Source organism: Leuciscus leuciscus (assembly GCF_965113295.1).
Source record: "Leuciscus leuciscus genome assembly, chromosome: 18".
NCBI lineage: Eukaryota > Metazoa > Chordata > Actinopteri > Cypriniformes > Leuciscidae > Leuciscus > Leuciscus leuciscus.
The window spans coordinates 18,958,774-18,981,539 of record NC_138742.1 but is presented as its reverse complement, the minus strand read 5'-3'; the positions used below and the strand labels follow the sequence as shown (position 1 = coordinate 18,981,539).

General features: G+C 36.5%; 1 protein-coding gene across 4 annotated transcripts; it reads left to right on the top strand.

The window, feature by feature from the left end:
* The first annotated feature begins 43 nt into the window (after positions 1-43).
* Positions 44-22,737, top strand: flnbb (filamin B b). 4 transcript variants are annotated; one of them, XM_082146327.1, is made up of 43 exons: positions 44-1,619; positions 2,747-2,995; positions 3,092-3,189; positions 3,313-3,430; positions 5,871-6,008; positions 6,100-6,226; positions 6,307-6,443; positions 6,719-6,912; positions 7,058-7,171; positions 7,258-7,401; positions 7,913-7,991; positions 8,902-9,014; positions 9,086-9,668; positions 9,770-9,881; positions 9,961-10,121; positions 11,530-11,625; positions 11,695-11,812; positions 11,922-12,112; positions 12,201-12,324; positions 12,501-12,664; positions 12,756-12,879; positions 13,005-13,201; positions 13,277-13,400; positions 13,484-13,638; positions 13,755-13,854; positions 13,974-14,110; positions 14,192-14,315; positions 14,775-14,950; positions 15,052-15,175; positions 15,296-15,359; positions 15,474-15,576; positions 15,653-15,793; positions 15,937-16,065; positions 16,754-16,927; positions 17,044-17,202; positions 18,612-18,815; positions 18,954-19,106; positions 19,865-19,987; positions 20,084-20,350; positions 20,475-20,612; positions 21,682-21,795; positions 21,884-22,075; positions 22,181-22,737. In XM_082146327.1, exons 1-43 carry the CDS (start codon positions 1,307-1,309, stop codon positions 22,366-22,368), a joined length of 6,783 nt encoding a protein of 2,260 aa, XP_082002453.1. In that variant the 5' UTR covers positions 44-1,306; the 3' UTR covers positions 22,369-22,737. The 4 variants fall into 4 exon arrangements, with proteins under 4 accessions (XP_082002453.1, XP_082002452.1, XP_082002451.1 ...); XM_082146326.1 differs by having other exon boundaries at positions 9,964-10,121; positions 11,530-11,812; XM_082146325.1 differs by having other exon boundaries at positions 11,530-11,812; positions 21,887-22,075.
* Positions 22,738-22,766: the final 29 nt, after the last annotated feature.

The following is a 22,766-nucleotide window of genomic DNA, read 5'->3' as shown; positions in this document are numbered from 1 at the left end:
TAGGGTCAATTTGTTAACATTAGTTAATGTATTAGGTACCATTAATTAGCAATAAACAGTTTTTACAGCATATACCGTATTCACCTAGGTTAATGTAATATGTTTGTTCAAAATACATTTTTATATCTTTATACTTCATATAAAGCTTTATATACTTTTTATAGCAAAACATTTTATATTCAGTTGACCTAGCAATATACAATTTGACCATTGTATTCTAATTCACAAACAAATGTCTCTTATGTGGCAGTTTTTTTAGTGAATCAAAAACATACAGCACAACCAATTCTAGTCTTATATTACTTTGTGTAAGAGTATGTAAACAACGTGGACATTCATAACTGAAAAGAATCAAATTAAGAGCTTGTGAATCAGAATCGAATCAAATTGTGAAATGGATACCTAAGAACCTTATTGTAAGGTGTTAAGATTTCGAGCACAAACACACACACACACACACACACACACACACACACACACACACACACACACACAAACACACACACACAAACACACACACACACACAAACACACACACACACACAAAAACACACACACACACAAAAACACACACACACACACAAAAACACACACACACAAAAACACACACACACACACAAAAACACACACACACACAAAAACACACACACACACACACAAAAACACACACAAAAACACACACACACACAAAAACAAAAACGCACACGCACACAAAAACACCCTGGGCACATAAACGCCCCCCCACTAAATTATGGCCTTAACCATTTTTTTTATCATAAACCTGCAGCCAAAGGCACACGCTTTCATGGTGTAATGCAGTCCGCCCCAATGAGTCATCCCTCCTCAATGCCGCATGGGAAATATGAGGACGTGCCCCGATCTAAAGAGCTCTGGCAATAATATGCTCAGTTTATTCTGGAGTAAATGAAGTGTAACGTCACCAGCGATAAGGTTATCAGCAACAGTGATGTCAGACCTTCATCTGGCTGCAGGTGGGAATTAGCTGAATTCCCCAGGCCTGAGGATCCTGTTTCTGACCTCTGTCTTCCGAGTAAATGCATTCTTCAAGCACTGATGTAACTAGAATCTGTTTTTATTATTCCTTTTCACGATGCAGGGCTGCGGCATGATGACACGGTTAATGTCAGAGTAAAAACAGCTCTCAGAGGTGCTGTATGAGAATAATTATGGGCCAGAATGAGGGGTTGTAAGGCACTCCCACCTCCAGCAAAGCTACATGAAAGCTTCATGCTGCTTCTTAGTTTGGTATAAAAGGTTTCTGACTCCACACTGATCAGAGGGAACGATGGGTGACTTTAAAGATAGTGTTACTGCAGCTGCAATCAACCTGGCAGATGATGCCCCGTGGAAAAAGATACAGAAGAACACCTTCACACGCTGGTGCAATGAACACCTGAGGTCTGTGGAGCTGCAGATCAGCGATCTTAAGTTTGATCTGAGCGATGGCCTTGTCCTTATCTCGCTGCTGGAGGTCCTGAGCCATAAGAGGATGTTTAGAAAGTACCACACACGACCCACCTTCAGACAGCTCAAGCTAGACAACGTTTCGGTGGCTCTGGAGTTTTTGGATCATGAAAAGGTTAAGTTGGTGTCTATAGGTAAGTTACAACCTGCCTGAACTCTTTCAAACGAAGGCATTTGCAAAGATCTACAGTATTCGTTTTCTTGAGATATTTTCAAGGCACTTGAACAACATTTAAAAAAACTTGTTTCTGAATATTGTTGAGATAAAGTTCGTAATAAAGCAATCCTCTGTGTTAATGTGAGGTATGTCAAGTAGGAAATATTTACAGTTCAAGACCAATTAAATAAGAATAAAGATGAGTTGGAATGTTATGAAAGACTTATGATCAAGTTTGTTTTATATAAGCAGAAACACTATTGGCACTGTGCCATACTATTTAATTATATATATATACATATATATATATATATAAATATAATATAATGTGTATGTTAATATAAAATAATATAATTATATATTTTATAAAATACTTTACTAGTTACAGTAAAGTATTGCTTAAAACATTCAACATTTTTAAATTTCCTTCATTTATGATGTGAATAAGGGTTGTTATGGTTGACTAAAACTGTTAAAATTGTTTTCGGTTCATTTAAATAAATCTGAAATAAAATAAATATTAGATGAAGAACTTAAATTAGAATTGTTGATTTAGCAACTAAATGAAATAAAATGTCTAAGATGACATACAAAAATGACTCAAACTAAAGCTAAAATAAGAATAAATTAAAGCATAAAAATAAAAACTGTTTAAAATGATAAACTCAAACTAAACTCTTTGTGTCTATATAACGGTTTCATTTGTCAAGAAGGTCGGCAGCAACGTCAAGATGTAAATTCTTTGCCTGTTGTCTGAAAAGCATTAGCATTTCTTCAGAAGGACGTAATAATACAACTGAATTGCTGCTCCCACACTGACACTAAAACATGTTTTTCCTATGAATTCCTGTGGCCCCTTCCCTAATTAGGGAGGGAAGGCCTTGGGTCAAAGAGTTTTAGTGTCAAATTAGAGATGGGACTTCAGTCAATTAGCTGTGAGCTGGACCGGAACAATGTTCCCAGTTGAACTCTCTTATTTGAATGTAATGGCTAACTTAAAGTTATTTAAGTTTTTTTTTTTTTATACACCAACTTATGTTACCAAGAGAAGGTCTCCATCTTGAAGGAACAAAATAGACACACACCTTCACTGTCTCTATACAGACAGTAAGGCCATAGTGGATGGGAATTTGAAGCTGATCCTGGGTCTAGTTTGGACCTTGATTCAGCATTACTCCATCTCCACCCTGGCGTGGGAGGATGAGGCAAACGATTCTGTCTCCAAACTGACTCCAGAGATAAGGCTTCTGGGATGGATCCAAAACAAAGTCCCTGAACTGCCAATCACTAACTTCAGCCAGGACTGGCAGGATGGCAAGGCTCTTGGTGCATTAGTGGATGGACTGGCACCAGGTATAAAACGTTTCTTAAATAGTCTTCTTTAAACTCCACATGTGTTGAAAAGGGAAAGTTTTTCATCTTAACAAATGATTGTTTGTGCTTCCACAGGCTTGTGTCCTGACTGGGAGAGCTGGGATGCAGTGCATCGGGTGAGTAACACCAAAGAAGCCATGCAGCAAGCAGATGACTGGCTTGGAGTTCCCCAGGTGAGTTCAACCAGAAAAGACAACTCGGTGTACATACATTTTGATAACCTCCTTAGGGATTCTGTTGTCCTCAATTAATTTTTTATTTTTTTATTATTAATTTTTTTAATTAAATTTATTAAGCTCATTGCCCCAGAGGAGATTCTTGATCCAGCCGTGGATGAGCAGTCAGTGATGACATACCTCTCACTTTTCCCCAAAGCCAGACTGAAACCTGGAGCCCCACTCAAGCCAAAGAAAGGTTTGGCCCTTTATAAAACCCCTGCTGTTAAGTGTTTTTTGATGTCCTCGATTATAACGAAAATTCGATCAAAGATGATCATGATGATAATTTGATGAGAATTTTTTTATTAAAACATTTTGTTGACTATGAGACTTTCTACAGGTTGCATTGATATGCCAGTAGGTGACAATTTACTGTCTTTATAAGTGAATCTTTAAATCATTAATTTAAAGGATTTGTTCGAAAACATTTATTCATTCAAGAACGAACACCACTACTTTAGTTCAAATGCATAATGTTTAAAGCCCCATTCACAACAATGGTGATATAAACTACATTTTGATAATTGTTTTAATTCTATGAGAATTTGGAGGTCCACACCACAGCCATAACAATAACAACACAGGGAAACAATATTTTGGATGAAATTGTTCATCAGTTGATGGACAGCCAATAATAATCCACCAAACTTTAAAGAGCTCAAACAAGTGCAGTGCAACCGAATGTTATTGTCCATTGGTGTGGATGCTAATATAGTTATTGTTATAGTTCGGCCATTCTACAGAATTGGTTCAAAGTCAGAGTTGGAAACATCTTGGAAAAAAAGGTGTCTTTTTCCACAAATTTTGTATGTATGCAAATTGTATAATATCCAAGGTACGCATTTCTAGTAACTGTGCAGTTAATTATAATAATGTATTTTCAGAAAGTTTTGTAATATTTTTCCTCTCCCCAAATTTGTCACTACTGAAACACAATAATAAATAATTTGATAAGAAAGCTTATATTGACCTATTCATATTTTGTTTACATCTACCTTGTAAATATATTTTTTGCTATTTAAAAAAAAGTTTTCACAGGTAAATCAATAACATTTACAATTTTAACAATAATTCAAGTGTAATTTTATAAGATTTGTATTTTGAACCCAATCTTTCTTTGTAAAAGGCATTAAGTTAATCATACTGATTTCAAAGTAAAAAATTCATTAGTTTGAATATACATTGAACCAAACACTATAATAGCATCTTAGTTGATAATTCAGTATACTTTATTTTTGGCAAAACATGCATGTTTCGGTCGTGATGGCACATTTTCTGTAGTGACAGTAATGTTTTGGCAGCGACTACATCACTTTACAGAATTTTAACTTGCATACTAAAACACTACTAAAACATACAAAGATACTAATGATTTGCATAACTGTACAGAAATGTTGTTTATTTCCCCCAAATAAATGATTATGTGTTCCCTTTTGTCAATACCAAAACAATGATGGCATGTTTCGGTCATGGCTGTTTCGGTAGTGACAATTTAAGATACTTTTTAGCCTAGTTCAAAGATGATAACCAGCACATGGTTACCTAGCACAGTTCTGAACATTGTACACACACAAAAACAAAATTTTATAAAAAAAAATTAAAAAAAATATGTCACAACCGAAACTTCACCACATATTTCGGTTGTGACAATTAAAGATACTTTTGAGCCTAGTTCAAAGATGATAGCCAGCACATGGTTACCTAGCACAGTTCTCTAAAAGTTCTCTACACGCATAACAAAAATTTATGGAATTACACCCAAAAAAGTTTGCTTAATTGCAGAAAAAAAGGTGTTTGGTAGTGACGTCCCTTTAAGTAATTCACAGATTTTTAGACTTTTGAACACATTTCCCTCAAAATTATGGTACCTATCTAAAATGAAAGGGAGGCTATGAGAGAGAGGCACACAAGAATATTTCCTGATCAAAAATGTAGGGGGTGTGGTTAAAATCAGTCTCAGCCAATGGATTAAAACACGCACTGGTTTTTTTACATAGTTTCATGATTTAAAAATAAAATATAGAATAAATGTTTGTTTTTTTTACTTTAAAAAAATCAAAAATATATTTTTAAAAACAACAATAGAAAAAATGTAGAACAAATATTTCAAACCCAATTGGGTTGTTGTATATTGATATATTGCTTACTTATATTTTAAATATTATTGTGGGATTCAATAGATAATAGAAGGATCTTAGTAAACATCTACAATTGGAATACTTAAATGCTTTTTAAATGTGTTTTTTGGTTGTCGGACAGCAGTTTGCACCAATTCTGTAGAATGGCCCAGTTATCATTCTGAATTCTGATTTGGCTTTGTTGCGACTGCTTTTTCGTTGGAGCAAAACAATATTAGAAATACTGTGTCTAAAATGTAAGTCACTCAATATAAACTTTATTGAACTGTTGTAAAAAAGCAATATCACACCTGTATTAGTGCTGTTGTTGGTCTCAATATAAGCAGCAACTGCGTCCTCAAACCTACAGTCAATACCTTGATGCTGATTTAAATCAAATCCAGTTATTTTCATAAAGTGTACAACCTTGATAACCTTGTCTATTTATTTTTATTTTTTTTGTATCACCTTTTTAAAAATGTATTTTCAATTATTAGTTTTATTTTATTTTTATTTTAGTGCCAAAACCCAAAGCCTGTCGTGCCACAGGACGGGGATTGCAGTCCAAAGGCATGAGACTAGGTCAGCTGGCAGACTTTAAAGTGGACACCTGCAAAGCTGGGCCTGGTAATCTGGAGGTTCTTATTAGAGACCCCAGTGAGTCCATAAACTCCCCACAATCTATATAAAGATACACAATTATGTAACCCCTTTGTGGTCTAAATTAAATGTCACCCCTTTCTGTCAGGTGGCAAAGCAGTGTCTGTCAGACAGAAGGATGCACTTGAAGGTGTATACACCTTTGAATATACACCCACTGCTAAAGGAGATCACACAGTGGACATCACGTGGGTTGGTCAGCACATTGCCAAGAGGTTAGCTCTTTTTTACACAAGTTCAACATAGAAAAGCATATAAAATGTTGAAATAAAATGTTAATGTTTCTCTATTACAGCCCATTTAAAGTCCATGTTGGTTCAGAAGCTGGTCCACAGAAGATTCGAGCATGGGGACCAGGACTAGAGGGAGGGACTGTGGGCTTGTCAGCAGATTTCTTGGTGGAATCTGTTGGTGTGGACTCTGGCATGCTGGGTGAGTGGATGTTAATGTAGAAAATGTATTGCGTATTTAAAAAAATGGTATAGCTAAGCAATTAAAATGCATTACATTACTTATATTGTTTTATTCTTTATTTTATGATATAATTATCCCTTTTCACAGATATTGTATTACTAAAACATGGTATAGCTATGAAATTTAAATGTACTATACACCATATACATATTATCACACTATATACGTATTATATTATTAATTTATTATTATATTTTATAATTAAATCACTTTTCACCAATTATCTTTCCAAGGTTTTGCCATTGAAGGTCCATCTCAGGCAAAGATCACATGTGATGACCAAAATGATGGCTCCTGCCTTGTGCGGTTCTGGCCGACTGAGGCCGGTGAGTATGCTGTACACGTAATGTGTGATGATGAAGAAATCCAGGACAGTCCCTTCATGGCTTCCATCAGACATAAAAGAAAAGACTTCCACCCAGAAAAGGTAAATTATCTCCTATTAATCTGTTTATGTCGACATGTGTTCAGTGTGAGAGCCCTTTCTCTTTTCAGGGAGATCGCTTTTATATGAAGGACATATTTTCATTAGATGTGAAATTATTTCATAAGGTATGCATGTTGGGTTTCAGGTGAAAGTAGAAGGACCAGGTGTTTCCCAAACTGGGTGCGTAGTAAACCTCCAAACCCAGTTCACTGTAGATACCAGGCAAGCTGGTGAAGGAGAACTTAGAGTTTATGCTCAGGTACTAATACTGCAATTAAATATTTATGTATTTTTATTCAAATTAAAAGCACTTTTAATTTTCAGAGTGGTTTGACTTCTTCACAGAGAGCAGATGGAGAATGTGTAGATGTTAGTGTTGCCTCTGAACAGTCTGGTGTCTTTGTCTGCTCCTACATCCCTTCATCTCTCTCCAAACATACCATTGCTGTGTCTTGGGGTGGAGTCATGGTTCCTGGCAGTCCTTTCATTGTGAGTGCATATATTGATCTTAATAGACAGCAGTAAATATGATCTTTAGAATTCAATGTGTAGGGAATGGGATTTTGTAATATGTGAACATGCACAACAACATCTAATAGTCGTTCTAAGGCATTTCATTTACATGGTCTGATGAAGGTAGATAAATCATTTTCCCAATTTGTTTTCCATCATGTTGCATTCATGTTCCAGCATCTGTTGCCTTATTGAAATTCCATTTCATCTCACAATGGCTTTAAACCTGTCGGGTGATGATGTACAGCTGCTTCGCGCAGCAGCCAGAGCTCACAGGAATGTAATAGGATGTTTATTAGTCTATTTGTGCTGGCATTCCCTCTGTCAAGAGGGAATGAAACTATGCTTACTGAAATCACATGTGAAAAAACATACATTAAGAAATGAGCCTATGAGCATTAAAATATAATCTTCAGTGCTTTGACGCCTATGATTGTGATGCTGTAAGATTTTGAAGAAATGTGACGCTGTGTCATTACTGTTTCAGGTGACACCTCGCAGGATTAAGATTACACCATGTAGCCCAGTCTGGTTTAAACCAGATGGATCAGAAATGTATTTCTCTGGTAAGTTTAAAGGAACAGTTATTCCAAAAATCATGTACTCATCATCATCTTATTCCAGATTTTTTTTCAGTGGAATGCAAAAGGAAAATGTTTGAAGAATCTTCACACAGTACTTTTTCATACAGCGCAGTGTTTGAATGACTAGGTGTGACAGTTAAATAATTATTATAAAAAAAAAATACAAAAAATGGAGGAATCAATTCATAAATGATGTAAATGACAATTCAAATTGACAGATAAATAGATTTTTAATTTTTTTATTCTTTGTGAATATGTAGTTAAAATAACTATAATTGATATATTGATATACAAAGGGATAGTTCACACAAAAATGAAATTCTTTCATTAATTACTCACTCTCATGTCGTTCCAAACCCGTAAGACTTTCATTTATCTTCACAACACAAATGAAGATCTTTTTGATGAAATTTTAGCACTTTCTATCCGTCCATTGACCGCTAGAAGAGATTGTAAAACTAATCCATATGAATTGAGCTGTTTAGTCAGATGGATCAGTTTACTTTACATATTTACCTGTTGGGTTATAACATGCATTTAAACAATTCACAATTGGGAGCAACCAAAGATGTTTGTTAGACCTAACTGCATCATAAGTGCCATATTTGATTTAAGAGATTACTTGCGTTACATACAAAAAAAAGAAGGTTTTGGAGCAGTTCCCATGTGAAATCCATGTGATCACATGTGGAAAACATCAGAAATAAATGTGGTTTTTCTGTTTGGAATGACATGAGGGTGAGTAAATAATGATAGAATTTTTGTTTTGAACTATTTCAGTTAAAATTAACATTATTAAAACATAAAACATTATTATCGCAACTTTAATTCTGAAAATAGTGTTATTCATGTCCTAGACATTTTTGATTTTATGTTATCTGATTGTGTGAAGATGAAGAGATGGACCTTGATGAAGACTTTCCAGACAATGTACGGCCTGGTGGTCATGGAGAACTTGTTATGAACGTAATCAGCCCGTCAAACAACCCGGGTGACGCCACAAAGGTATTGAGTAGTACAAATTCTGTGAATTAACCTGAAAGAACAGTACATTCAGATGTTGTTAATTTCTCCAGGTGAGGGCTCGTGGTCCAGGCCTAAAAGAAGGTGTTCTTGGAGAACAGGCAGAGTTTATCATTGACACAAGCAGCGCAGGCAGTGGACGACTTGCCATAAGAGTGGAAGGACCCTGTGAAGTTACACTAAAATATCTGGACAATCAAGATGGCACTTGTACAGTGTTTTACCTCCCCACAGAGCATGGAATGTACAAAATAAATGTCCTTTTCGACAACTCTCACATAACTGGCTCTCCATTCCAGGCTGATATACAGAAACCGATTGACCCATCTAAAGTTTTGGTAACAGGTCCTGGTCTGCTACAGGGGAAAGTCGGAGAACCTTGCATTGTAAATATAGACTGTGGAATGGCAGGATCTGGAGATCTCTCTGTGCAGGCTGTCTCTGACTCAGGAGTCATTGTCCAAACTGAAGTGAAGGAGAATGAAGATGGCACCTACACGGCTGTTTATGTGCCTCTAACTGGAGGTGTATATACGCTGCTTCTGAAATATGGAGGAAAGGTGGTGCCCAACTTCCCCGCTAAAGTTATTGTGGGTCCAAAGGTCTACAAAAGCCATGTAAAAGTGGGCAGGCAAGGTAAAAGAAGAATCCTAATGTTTGTGACTTGACGAATAGTTTGCATTCGGATTGTGTTTGTTTGTTATGAGTTTGTCTTCTCGTCCATTCTGTCTTTTCAGGAGGCATTGTGGTTGGTGAAAGGGAAACTGACACATGTCAAGTTGTTGCAAATGGTTTGGGTCTCAAAAAGGGCCTCACTGGACGTCCTAATATGTTTAGTGTAAACGCCAGGTGAGGTAGTAGTTCATTTTAGGTAATTAGGTAAAAAAATTGACAACCACATTTGATCCATAATGTTTCTCTTTCTCAGCAGATCTTCAGTTGATGATCTGGGCATAACAGTGGAGGGTGCATCTGAGTGTCAGGTGACATGCGAAGACAACGGTGAAGGCATGTATGATGTGGAATATACTCCTTCAGTGCCTGGTGAATATAAGATCACCATTACCTCTGGAGAGAAAAGCATTCCAGGTAAGCTTTAAATTATGAGAAACAATTGTTATTTACCCTTTATTTTATTTACTTCAATGATATGAAATAAATCCTAGTATAAGAAGATTTTATTTATTTTTATTTCAGATATGGGTGTGATCAAGTGGTTTTTACTAGGTGCCGTTTAGGTCAAAATTAAGATTTACACATGATTATTTATTGAAAGGTGAAGAACTACCATCACATCTGTATTGTCAAACTGAAACGACTGTTAAACATATTTTACTGTACTGCATTGTTTTGAATTAAAATAGAGTTTTTTTATTTATTGATGCCAGTATCTAATGTTAAACCCATATTGAATCTGTACATTTACAATAAATGGCGAAAGGAATGGAATGAATGCATATAATAATAATAATAATAATAACAATACATTTTATTTATATTGCGCTTTTCTTGTACCCAAAGCGCTACAAGTACAGTACAAAAGTAAATACATTAAAAATACATAAAAAAACTAAAAAAACAAGTATAATAGAATATACATCGAGTGTCACCAATTAAGACACAGACATCTTAAAAAGATGGGTTTTTAACTGTTTCTTAAAACTTGTTAGTGTTGGTGCATTCCTAACAGTTAAAGGAAGTGCATTCCACAACCTGGGGGCGGACACAGAGAAAGCTCTTTCACCCATCGTTTTCAGTCTGCAAGAAGGCTGTTTAAGTAGAAGAGAGTTGGTAGAACGGAGAGATCGAGAGGGCATATATAATGTAATTAAATCACATATATATGATGGTGCAATTCCATGTACAGCTTTATATGTTAAGATAAGAGTTTTAAAATCAATACGGTCATGGACTGGAAGCCAATGCAGGTTCCTAAGCACCCCAGAGATATGCTGACGAATATAAAATACTAAATGATGTGAATCCAATACTAAATCAAGGAGTTAGTTATTGTTATTATTTAGAAAATAGATATGACCAGGTTGTTTGAGATGTCAGATCGGTCACTCAAGACTTACTCATTCATATTTATTGAAAGGGGAAGAAAAACCGGTTTGTGATTTGTGTAAGAATTTCTTGTGTAAACATATTTTAATAAAATACCCATTTTAAATTGTATTAGACAACATTTATATTAATGGGGAATGATATAATGAGAATTTAATAAATTCAAATATATTAATGGACATTTTAAACATTTCTCCTGGAATAATTTTTGAATTTTTATTGTACATTAAATTGTACCAGATTCTATATAATTGTTATTATTACTTTTGTTGTTATTGTTATGCATGTTTTTGTATATTATTGTTTACAATAATTTAACAATTTTGTCTTAAAAACAATGTATTGAAATTATATTATTATGATGATGATAATAATAATATAAAATGTAATAATGATGATGTTTTACACGACTGCTATTTGTATTCAACAGGAAGTCCATTTATTGCATCAGTAGAGGATGTTTCTGCAGATTCTGGAGTCTGTCTGCAGTCAGGGCTTTGTTTATCTACAAATACTGTTTCTCATGGTAGGTCAATTTTATTTTTTGCTTTTTGTATGTCCAAGACATGTCTGCATATTATTTTAATTGGCGTAGGTACTGAAATGACAGAGATCAAATACAATGGAGATGGGATTTACACAATGAGTCCAACTCCATCAATGGAAGACAGAGAGTCTCTCATAGATCCTCAGAGTCCTTATAAAAGCAGCAGGTTAGACAATCTTTTAAAGCAAAGTAAAGCAAATGATCTGAATGCCTTGGAAACAGAGTACCTTAGAAAAGCGGATTGTAACTATTCTTTACTTTTTTTTAAATCATAGTCCCATCCAGTTCCAAGCTCTTCCTAATTGTGACTGTGATGGAGAGCTTCCCTCAGCTCATGCTGTGAATATGGCAGAGATTGTTCCAGGTTTTAAAGGTAGAATCTGTGGTAGAACTTCCCAAATGTTTACGATTGGCTGCAATAGCAGTGGAGAAGCACCTGAGACTGTTGCAGTGGTGAGACCTGATGGTGAGCACAAAGTAAAATGAAAACACTTATGTTTGCAATCATTGGATGAATCTCTATCTCTGAGATGCTGTGAATGTTTGCACTGTAGGTTCCATGGAGTTCCTTGAGCTGAAAAAAAGGGGAGATGGCACTTCTAGCGTTGTCTATTTGCCCACCATGGATGGCTGTCATTTATTAACAGTGAAATTCACTAGTGAGGAGACTTTTAATAGGTGAGAATGTATTGTAATAACTTATTTATTCCAAGTCAAGTCTCTTGGTTTACGTAAGTAGCATCTTTGTTTTGTTTTTTATTTAAAATTTAATTTAAATACTTTTTGGTTGAAAATATAGTTTATATTATTATTTAAATATAGGGTTCTTTTGATGTGTGTTTTTGTTTTTACAGACAATTCAGTTTTCAAGTGTTGCCGATAGATGATACCGCTCAGGTTAATGTAGCATGTCTAGGTCTGACATCAGGAATGTGTGCCTGGCATCCTCAAACATTTACTGTCGACTCCACCTCCACAAAAAAAGTTCCACAGTTTGTTGCAATAATGACACCAGATGGTATTACACTAAATATTATATTAGATATATTACTAATGTCATATTTCAGTTACACATCTTACAGCTGCACATCTTATTCATCATTAAATAGGCTTGAGTGAGGTATTTGAGGTCAGAGATAATGGCGATTGGACATACACCGTGAACTACACCCCTTCAATGGAAGGACTTCATTCTTTGATGGTCAAATATACTAAAGATGCTTCTTTTGGCAGGTATGAGCATTGCATTTATAGGTATGAAATATTGATTAAATGCATAGGTCATGTCACATAGAGATGGGACTCAGTAGATCCACCTTCAACTGACATGTAATTTAATGCATGTTGTTAATTTACAGTCCTTTCAAGTTTCGAGTGCTGCCTATGCCTGATTCTAAATATAAGCAGCATGGAGGCCAAGGCTTGAGGAATGGGACTCCAGTTTTTGAATTGGATTTAGACGCACAAGTGTGTGTAAACACTCTTCAGACCTTCACAATTGATGGCAGTAGCACCGGAGAGCCGCCAGAGACTGTAGCTGTTGTTACACCTGATGGTGAGAATGTAATGGAGAGGATGTTTTGTTTGTCATTTTAAACTATAGAATTCGACTTACTGTTTCACTTTGCAGGCAAAATAATGCTATTAAGTGCAAAAGACAATGGAGATGGAACGTACTTAGTGGCGTACTCCCCTTCTGTTGAAGGATCTCACTCAATTATGGTCAAATATACCAATGATGATTCCTTCAGAAGGTAAAGCAGCAGATAAATAAGATGTTAGTGTGAAGCCACTCAATACATGCATGTCCTCAGGTTCTTATATCGTGCTCTTTCAGTCTGCACAGGTTTCACTCTGGTAGAAGGGATGAAGATGTCTTAAATAAAGAGGAACCTTCGAGTCAGGAGGGAAGAGTCAATGATATGGCTCCTCAAACATCCGCCAACTGCTACAGTGTTGCACCAGAGACCGTCACCATGGTGAAAGCTAATGGTCAGAACCATGTTTTTGATATATTGACATTTTGACATTTGCATGGCTGTGTTTGCTAGGGTAATCAGACAGTCATATGGGATTTTTACATGGAGGCTCAATCAAACTCTCCACAGATGTGATTGGCAACAGGGACAGAACTTCTAAGGTGGCTTGGGCACCAAATTTGAACAATTCTGTGATGCACAAATACACCAGTGAAGAGACTCTTAGAAGGTATGAAAATGTATTTTAAGAGTCCATTTTAGGCTGTACTGTCATGTACAATAAATTGTAATACATTTTATTCTTTCTAGAGAGAAACATAAACATTTGGTGCTTTATTTGTTTCATAGCCTCTCTGAGTTCCAGACAGACTTGACTGTTGAAAATACAGGACCAAAGATTTGTGCTCAAATTCCTCAGTCATTCAAAATCAACTGTAGTAAATCTGGGAAGCCCCCTGAGTGTGTGCTGATGATCACCCCCAGTGGTGAGGAACAGCTTCTTTTGAAAGGCATTTCAGATTTCTATGGCTGTATCCTGTGTAATTGACAAAGCTTCATATCTACAGGAAAGACTGAACTGACTGAGGTCAAAGAAAACCCAGATGGGACTTACTCTGTGAAATATTCTCCCACCATAGATGGTCTTCATTCTTTAATGGTCAAATATGCTGATGATGATTCATATTGCAAGTAAGTAATGATAGTAGTATTTATAGTGTATATATAACCATTATAAATACTACTATCATTTTATTTTTTATATGTCTATATCATTCATTCATTCATTCATTCATTCATTCATTCATTCGCTATTATTATGGTAACGTATATTATTATTGATGATGAAAATGTTTATTATTTTTCATTTACTAAATTTAAATGTAATACATTGCAAATATTATTGCAATATAATTATATGCAAAACTATTATTAATGATACAACATTTATTATTATTAATGATAATGTTAATGATAATCATGCAGAAATATTATTATTATTATTATTATTAATGATAAAAACATTATTATTATGAATGATAATAAAATGTATTATTTTTTTTTTATTTTATTTTTTTTTTAAGTATAACATTTGTGACATAAGTCATTCATATATTCATGATTTCATTCATACTATTTTTTTTTTTTCAGTCCATTGAAGTTTCATGTCCTGCCTCACTCTGCTAGTGATGATGAGCATGGAATAAATACAACTGAGGTTTGTAGTAGACAATTAAAGGAAGATGTCTGTGCTCAAATCCCTCAAACTTTCACAGCTTGCTGCAACACTGATGAGGCCCCAGAGATCGACATGTTGAAAGCTGATGGTGAGGCCCTGATTATAGATCTGTATCTATCTGTTTGGAGGTCATCAAATATTGAGCAGAATTGAAAAGAAACCTTGTTCGTTGTGGTATTGATTCCTTAGGCACTAGAGATCTGGTTGAAGTGTTAAATAATGAGAACAGGGCCTATGCAGCAACACACACACCCTCCGCTGAAGACTCTCACTCCTCAGCAGTCGGAAATCCCAGTGAGGAGGATTTTCAAAGGTAAAATAGCAATTACATTCCAGTCTCTATCTAAACCATATGCACGAATCAGTCCCTCTCAGTATCCAATTCATTATTCACTAATTTGTGCTCTATTTATCCCTTGATTAATTGTGACAGGAATTATAGTCACCAGTCATCCTCCTTGCACGCTTCAAGGGGTCACATAGGTTTTCAAAACAAGGTATGAATGTGTGATGGTTCTTCAAGGTTAATTTCAATCCATTTAATAATGTCTCGAGTCCTTGAGACATGTCATACCTTGAATGTCTTCAACATCTTCATTATTGCTCATCAGGTTGAGGGCAGAAATGTAATTCCTCTTGGTGCCATTAATCAAGCAGGGTTTATATCCTGTGATATAGTCCTGCCATCAGACATAAGTGAAGGTGAAATTACAGGTGAGCTGTTGCTCTGAATTCACTTGCTCAATTTAATGATCGTATCCTCACATCATTATTTTAATGGCATTCATAGGTGAGGTGATCACACCGTCTAGAAAGACAGCACAGCCTGACGTGATTGATAACAAAGACGGTACCATCATTATAAAGTTTGATCCTTCAGAAGAGGGTCTTCACCAACTACTTATTAAATCGACCGGAAACGATCTGCCAGGTTAGACTGCACACATCCTCTGGGAATGAGAAACTTTTACTTGTCCCTCTTCTTTTTGATCTTCAACAAACCAAATATAGAAATGTTTTACTGTTGACATTGCACCTCTATGGATTAAATATGATTCTTTCTCCTTCCTGCAGTACTTCCACTGCAGTATTATGCAAATAGTCGTGCTAATCGCAGCACGATGGCCTATGGATGTGGCCTTATGTATGGAATTGCAAATGAGACTGCAACGTTCACCATCTGTCAGGAGGATTCAGCCTCGAGTGAGCATTTGTTTTCTGATTCCATAATAACAGACTCTGCACATTTTTGTACACCCACAGGGGGACGTAACATGATCGCGATTTCTACAGAGTGCGACCCCCCCCCCCCCCCCCCAACAACTATCACCCATCCCCCGAATTCTACTGTGAGGGGCTACAAGCTTTCGATTTGCGCAGGGGAGGGGGGGGTACTGCATATTGTTTGTGCATCCAAAATAAGTTGACTTCATTTTGTGTGTCAAAAGAGCCGAGAACCATGACTTTCAAGTCAAGTGAAAAGTGTGCTGAAACAGGGTGTCTTTTTGCACAAAATATACATTGCTGCTAGCATAGCGAGACCGACTCTATTACGCCAATTACGGTGCTTCATGGGATTTGGCGCTCTCTGCAGAGCTCTTTTGGCACGATTTGCTCGCCACGACTCCGATTAGTGATATTTTTTTTTATAGCATCATGGGTTATAGTTTTTCACCACAAATTCAGCTGTTAAACATGATTATTTTAAAATCAAGTTAAAATAATGCAGACTGACGGCTTCAGCCTCATAGCTCCCGTAGGTCTGTCTTTAAAGATTTAAAAGTTGTCATTAAAAATCAATTTCCTTATTGAGAAAATAAATTGAGTTTTTACTTAGGAACCCAGTTGTTAAACTCTATGGACCCTACAGTAATTACTGTTATTTGTTCAGGTGACCTGGACATCACAATCGAGGGTCCATCTGAGGCAGATGTGCGCTGCTTGGACAATGCAGATGGTACTTGTACTGTGAGCTACCTCCCAACTGAGCCTGGAGATTATGAGATCCAAGTTCAACATAATGAAATTCCTATCCGAGGCAGCCCTTTCAAGGCTAAAATTACTGGTATGGCAACCCCACCAAACCTCAAACCACTATTCATAACGGTATAATGCTTAAATCTTGAATCTCAAATCATTCAAAAAAATGAATGCATGCATGATTTTATAAACCCAATACAGATGGAAATGTGAGAAGGTCACTGGTAAAACTGGGCAGTGCTGTTGACTTCACCATTAACATCACTGAAGAAGACATTAGCCAGCTCTCTGCCAGCATCATGTCACCCACAGGCAATGATGTACCCTGCTTACTGAAAACACAACCTGACAGCCATTTCGGTGAGCCATCTATTAATGTACACACTGCTTCTGTTGGTAAAAATAAAATGACTAGCATTCATTTGGTTCACCCAAAAATGAAATTTCTGTCATCAATTACTCACCCTCATGTCGTTCCAAACCCGTAAGACCTTTGTTCATCTTCGGAACACAAATTAGGATATTTTTGATGAAATCCAAGAGATTTCTGAACCAGCCTTAGGCAGCAACGTCATTGCAACTTTCAAGGCCCAGAAAGGTTGTAAAGACATCTTTAAAATAGTCCATGTGACTACAGTGGTTCAACCTTCAATCTGCCACTGCATGAGGATGAGTAATTAAAGGAGAACTTGGTAACTTTTTTAACTTAATAAAACTGTCTAGAATTCATTTGGATGGTTAAACAACCTGTTCTGGTGATATTGGTGACTTTCCCCGCTCCCCCCAGCGGTCCCAGGCGGAAAACCAACCTTGCAACTTGGGGACTACCGTCCCGGCAAGATACAAAATTGGAAGTCTCGTGAGAACGAGAACGAGCGCGAAACACGAATTGCTTTACGGCAATTCGACATAAACACACACACATGTATGATGTATTACCAGATGACCCACCTCGGTAGACATAGCTCCACACGATACAGTTGGCTTGCTCCGATCAAAACAAACGCACATGAGCAGCGGTTGAGAGGGGGAGGAGGCCGCCGCAAGTGAGTTTTTTACGACCGTGTTGTGAAATATACGCCCCCCCACAGCTGTAGGGGGAGCTCGTGGGGAAAACATGCGACAACAAAAGGGAAAATCAGCGAAGAAGTGACTAGAGTTCGCTAGAGATGCCGAGTTCTCCTTTAATGACAGAAATGTCATTTTTGGGTGAACTAACCCTTTAATGAGCCTAAACAAAAGTTTTAGTATTTGACCACATCACATGCATCAAGCATGCCTACATCCTTAGTGCTGGTGAAAGTGATGTTCCTGGATCAACATTCCAAATCAACCAATCAGATTTGAGGGTAGAGTTCAGGCTTACAACCATGGTTAGGTGTTTCTACATCAGTGTTATTCACCTATCATTTCCCTATGATTTTAAGTTATGGGTAGGGTTAGCTTTAAGGGTAGGGATAGGGTTACGGCTAGGACTAAATAGACATTCCAAATCAACCAATCAGATTTGAGGGTAGAGTTCAGGCTTACAACCATGGTTAGGTGTTTCTACATCAGTGTTATTCACCTATCATTTCCCTATGATTTTAAGTTATGGGTAGGGTTAGCTTTAAGGGTAGGGATAGGGTTACGGTTAGGACTAAATAGACAGAAATGTCTGGATTAACTAAATATGTTGATCCAGAAACATGTATGTTTTGGCAAAATCATGGTGACCCTTTAGTGCCACTGTCAAACTTCATCAGAGGTGCACTTTGTTTGTTATGCAGGTGTATCATTCATCCCCAGAGAGGCTGGTGAGCATCTGGTCAGCATCATGAAAGACTGTGAGCATGTGAGCAACAGTCCCATCTCTCTTTCCATCAGTCAGGCAGAGATAGGAGATTCCAGCAAGGTGAAGGCCTTCGGGCCAGGCTTGCATACAGGGCACACCTTCTGCATGTCTGAGTTTGTGGTGGACACTTGGGATGCAGGTATGAGACTATATAATCCAAATTAATTGATTTATGGCTTAAGTTGAGATTTGGATTGTATGTTATGATGGTGCAAACTTTATATGTAATCTAAGACAAGTTTTACAAAAATATTCCTGAACTTTATGCAACCTGCAGGATATGGTGGGCTAACGGTTGCAATCGAAGGTCCCAGTAAAGTAGATGTTCACAGTGAAGAGATGGAGCAAGGAACCTGCAATATATCGTACCACCCAATCAAGGCTGGGGCCTACAAAATCTCCATAAAATTTTCAGATGAGCACATTCCAGGTTTGAAGAGCTGCCTCTTTAAAATAATAATAATTATTATATATATAATTTTATATATAATGCAATGAAATAAATTAATAATTGTATTCAACAAGGATGCATTACATTGATCAAAAGTGACAGTAAAGACATTTATATTGTTATAAAAAAAATGTTTTGTTGATTTGTTGTTAAAAAAATTTAAGTAATGTCGGCGCCAATAGCCTCGTGGGCAGCATGCCGACATATAGCACTGTAGCGCCATTCAAATCCCGGCTTTCCCGACCAAAAACACTATAAACGTCCCTAAGGACGTAACATAGTGCTTTTTACAATACAGATTGTTTCAAAGCAGCTTTACAGAGATAACAGGAAAATAATAATATTTTAATAATATTAATAATATTAATAATTAATAATAAATAATCATTTATTTCCAGAAAAAAATAGAATCACAGTCCATCTTAAGTAAGTTCAGTGATGTTTCATTTTTGTTGTAAAAAGTTATTAATTTAGTTCATTTTTATATAGCCACTCTGGAGAAAACCGTGATGAGCCCGTGACCTGGCTCAGTCGGGGGGCCAGTTCTCCTCTGGCCAGAGTAATATTATCTGGCCAGAGATATTATCCTGTCATAATAAACGCCAAAATCGCCAAAAAGAAATCAAAAAAAGAAAAGAAAATGTACACAAAAATGTAAATACTGTTTTCAACATTGATGATGAGAAATGTTTTTACTTGCACTTCAGTATAATAAATATAAAATTTCTCTTCTCCAGGGAGTCCTTTTACAGCTGTGGTAACAGACCGTGGACTTATGAGAGAGAACATCACGTACAACCAGAAAGCGTCTCCTATTGCCAGCATTGGGAGTGAATGCAGCTTAGCCTTTAAAATCCCTGGTTAGATAAATAGCACATCACACTAATCCAGGTACTATATCTCACTCCTCAAGAACTTTCCAATGATGTAAACAAACGCATTCCCTTTCATCACAGGTACTGATACTGAGTCTCTGTCAGCACACGTGCATGAACCATCAGGAACTCTAGGGGAGGCTGTTATTGTTGCTACTGGCAGTGACTCCTATGCAGTGAGCTTTCTAGCGAAAGAGATGGGAGTTTATAATGTGACCATTAGGAACCAAGGCCAGACAATCCCTGGCTGCCCACTCCTGTACACTGTCGGCCCATTTGGACAAGGAGGATGTGAAAAGATCCAGGTGTGGGGACAAGGCCTTCAGACAGCTCTGGCAAGTGTTCCAGGTATCCCACTAATATTTCCACTTTCTGTTTTTTGTTAGCACGAGGTGTTTTGTTTTGTACCATCACAGCTGGCTTATTCAATTGTGAGTAATATCAAAAGTATGTTTTGATTTTAATTTTGCAGCTGACTTTAATATTTGGTCCCGTGAGGCTGGCGCAGGAACTCTGTCTGTCTCAGTAGAGGGGCCTGGAAAGATTAATCTTCACTTCGATGATCAGCTGGATGATTATTACAATGTGTCCTACACGGCACAAGTGCCTGGTGGGTAATTGCTGTTATACAGTATACTGTATGTAATGGTTCAAAACATTTTATGGACATTGTCTGGACATAGAAAATATGTCAGAAATATCCAGTCAAGCTCAGTTACTTAAAACTTTAATTATGTATGAAAAATTAACAGGACACCTCCATATGAGAATGTCAACTTGTCAGTTGTGATAATTTTTTATATCATCATACCAATTTGTTGTTTTATTGAGAATGAGAATGAAATGTTTTACAGTGAGATGCAGCTAATACCACAAAATATAACAGAATTCATCAAGTCCAATGCTACTACTACTGTTTACAATGCAAATTACTTGCAACCTAAATTTTTTATTTTTTATTTATTCATTTTACCTGAAATGATGTGACTTTCTGGAGAATGATGTCATTAGGGATCTGGAATGATTCAAAATTATTTAAAAATAAATAAATTTGTGATACTATGACAAAAAGTATCTAATATTTACATCTTTAAAAAGTAAGTATAGTATTTAATTCAGTATATTAGGACTTAAGGCCTGTTCAAATCAAGGACGATAACTTTTATGATAACGCATTAAGGGTTAGTCCACCCAAAAAAGAAAATTGTCATAATTTACTCACCATCAAGTTGTTCCAAACCTGTATGAATTTATTTCTTCTGTTGAACACAAAAGAAGATATTTTAAAGAACGTTGAAAATCAGACAGTGGACGGTAGCCATTGACATCCACATCCTACCGTCAACTGTTTCATTACCAACATTAGGAACAATAGAAACGTCCACTCCACAACTATAACAATAAGGACACAGAGGAATGATATAATTGGAATCACATTCCAGTCCCTTTTTTTCCGACGGCAGATGTGTGTTTGTATGGACAGCCGCTAATCTAGTTATTGTTATAGTTATCTTTATAGTTATCATTCTTGGTGTGAATGGGCCTTTAGGTACATAAACATTTACTGCATAGTCATATTGACAGCAGAAACAATAATCCATCAGCATATTGGTTAATTAATTTCTGAGGAAGAGAAGGGCCTATTTATAGATATATTTACAGAATGTGTTTACCTGCAGGAGACTATGAGGTTTCAGTCATGTTTAATGAAGAGCATATTTCCGAAAGCCCTTTCCTTGTGTCTGTCAGTGCCGTCACAGACAAGTGTCTCACGCAAGGACAAAGAGGCGATGGTATGAATTAGCCATTTTTGAAGACAATTTCCATTTTGCATGGGAGGTATTTGAGTGTTTAGGGTCTGACTACTTTCTGTTCTGCCAGTAGATCATAATCAGATGTGTAACAGTTACGAGGAACCCTCTCTGTCAGAGATGGAGATAAACATATCATCTGACAGCAGTGCTGAGCCAGTTTTCCTGTCTAACGCTAGTAAAGTCATCTGCCATGGTCCAGGCCTGTCTAAGGGCATTCTAGGACGCAAAAACACTTTTTATGTGGACTGCAGTAAAGCTGGTGAGTGCAGCTTGACATTAGCTAGAATATTAAGTAACTCGTTTCACTTAGTTCTGAGAGACATTTCTTTTTCATTACTTGAGTGCAATTGCATTTGTGTTGTAGGACGAAACCTTCTCTTTGTCGGCATGCATGGCCCCACTGTCCCCTGCGAGCGGGTGTTGATCATTCACATGGGCGGACATCAGTATAGGATCAACTATGCCGTAAAAGAAAGGGGGAAATACATATTAGCAGTGAAATGGGGAGATGAGCATATTCCAGGATCTCCGTTTCATATTAGTGTTCTATGAAATCCATTAATATATGTATGTGTGTACATACACTGTACCATTTCAAGTTTTGGGTTGGTAGGATTTTGGTTTTTGAAAAGTCTATTATGCTCTCAAAGGATGCATACATTTGATACAAAATACAGTAAAAAAAAACTGTAGTGATATTGTGTTTATTTTTATTTTGTTTTGTATTTTTAGATATTTTGAAATAGAATTTAACCCTGTGATGGCAAAGCTGAATTTTCATCATTAATCCAGTCTTCAGTGTCACATGATCGTTCAGAAATCATTCTGATATGCTGATTTGATGCTCATGAAACATTTCTGGTTATCATCGTTGTTGAAAATGGTTGTGCTGTGTAATCAGAAGCGAAAAAAAATCAAGATCTTTTAGAAATTTGTAAGCAGTCTATAAA

What these genes read in the sequence shown, in the direction of transcription:
- flnbb (XM_082146324.1), top strand. Translation starts at nt 1,307, where the DNA reads ATGGGTGACTTTAAAGATAGTGTTACTGCAGCTGCAATCAACCTGGCA. An exon ending in GGTTCTTATTAGAGACCCCA is followed by an intron (nt 6,009 to 6,099) that starts GTGAGTCCATAA and finishes CCTTTCTGTCAG; the next exon opens with GTGGCAAAGCAGTGTCTGTC. An exon ending in TCAGGAGGATTCAGCCTCGA is followed by an intron (nt 16,066 to 16,753) that starts GTGAGCATTTGT and finishes TTATTTGTTCAG; the next exon opens with GTGACCTGGACATCACAATC.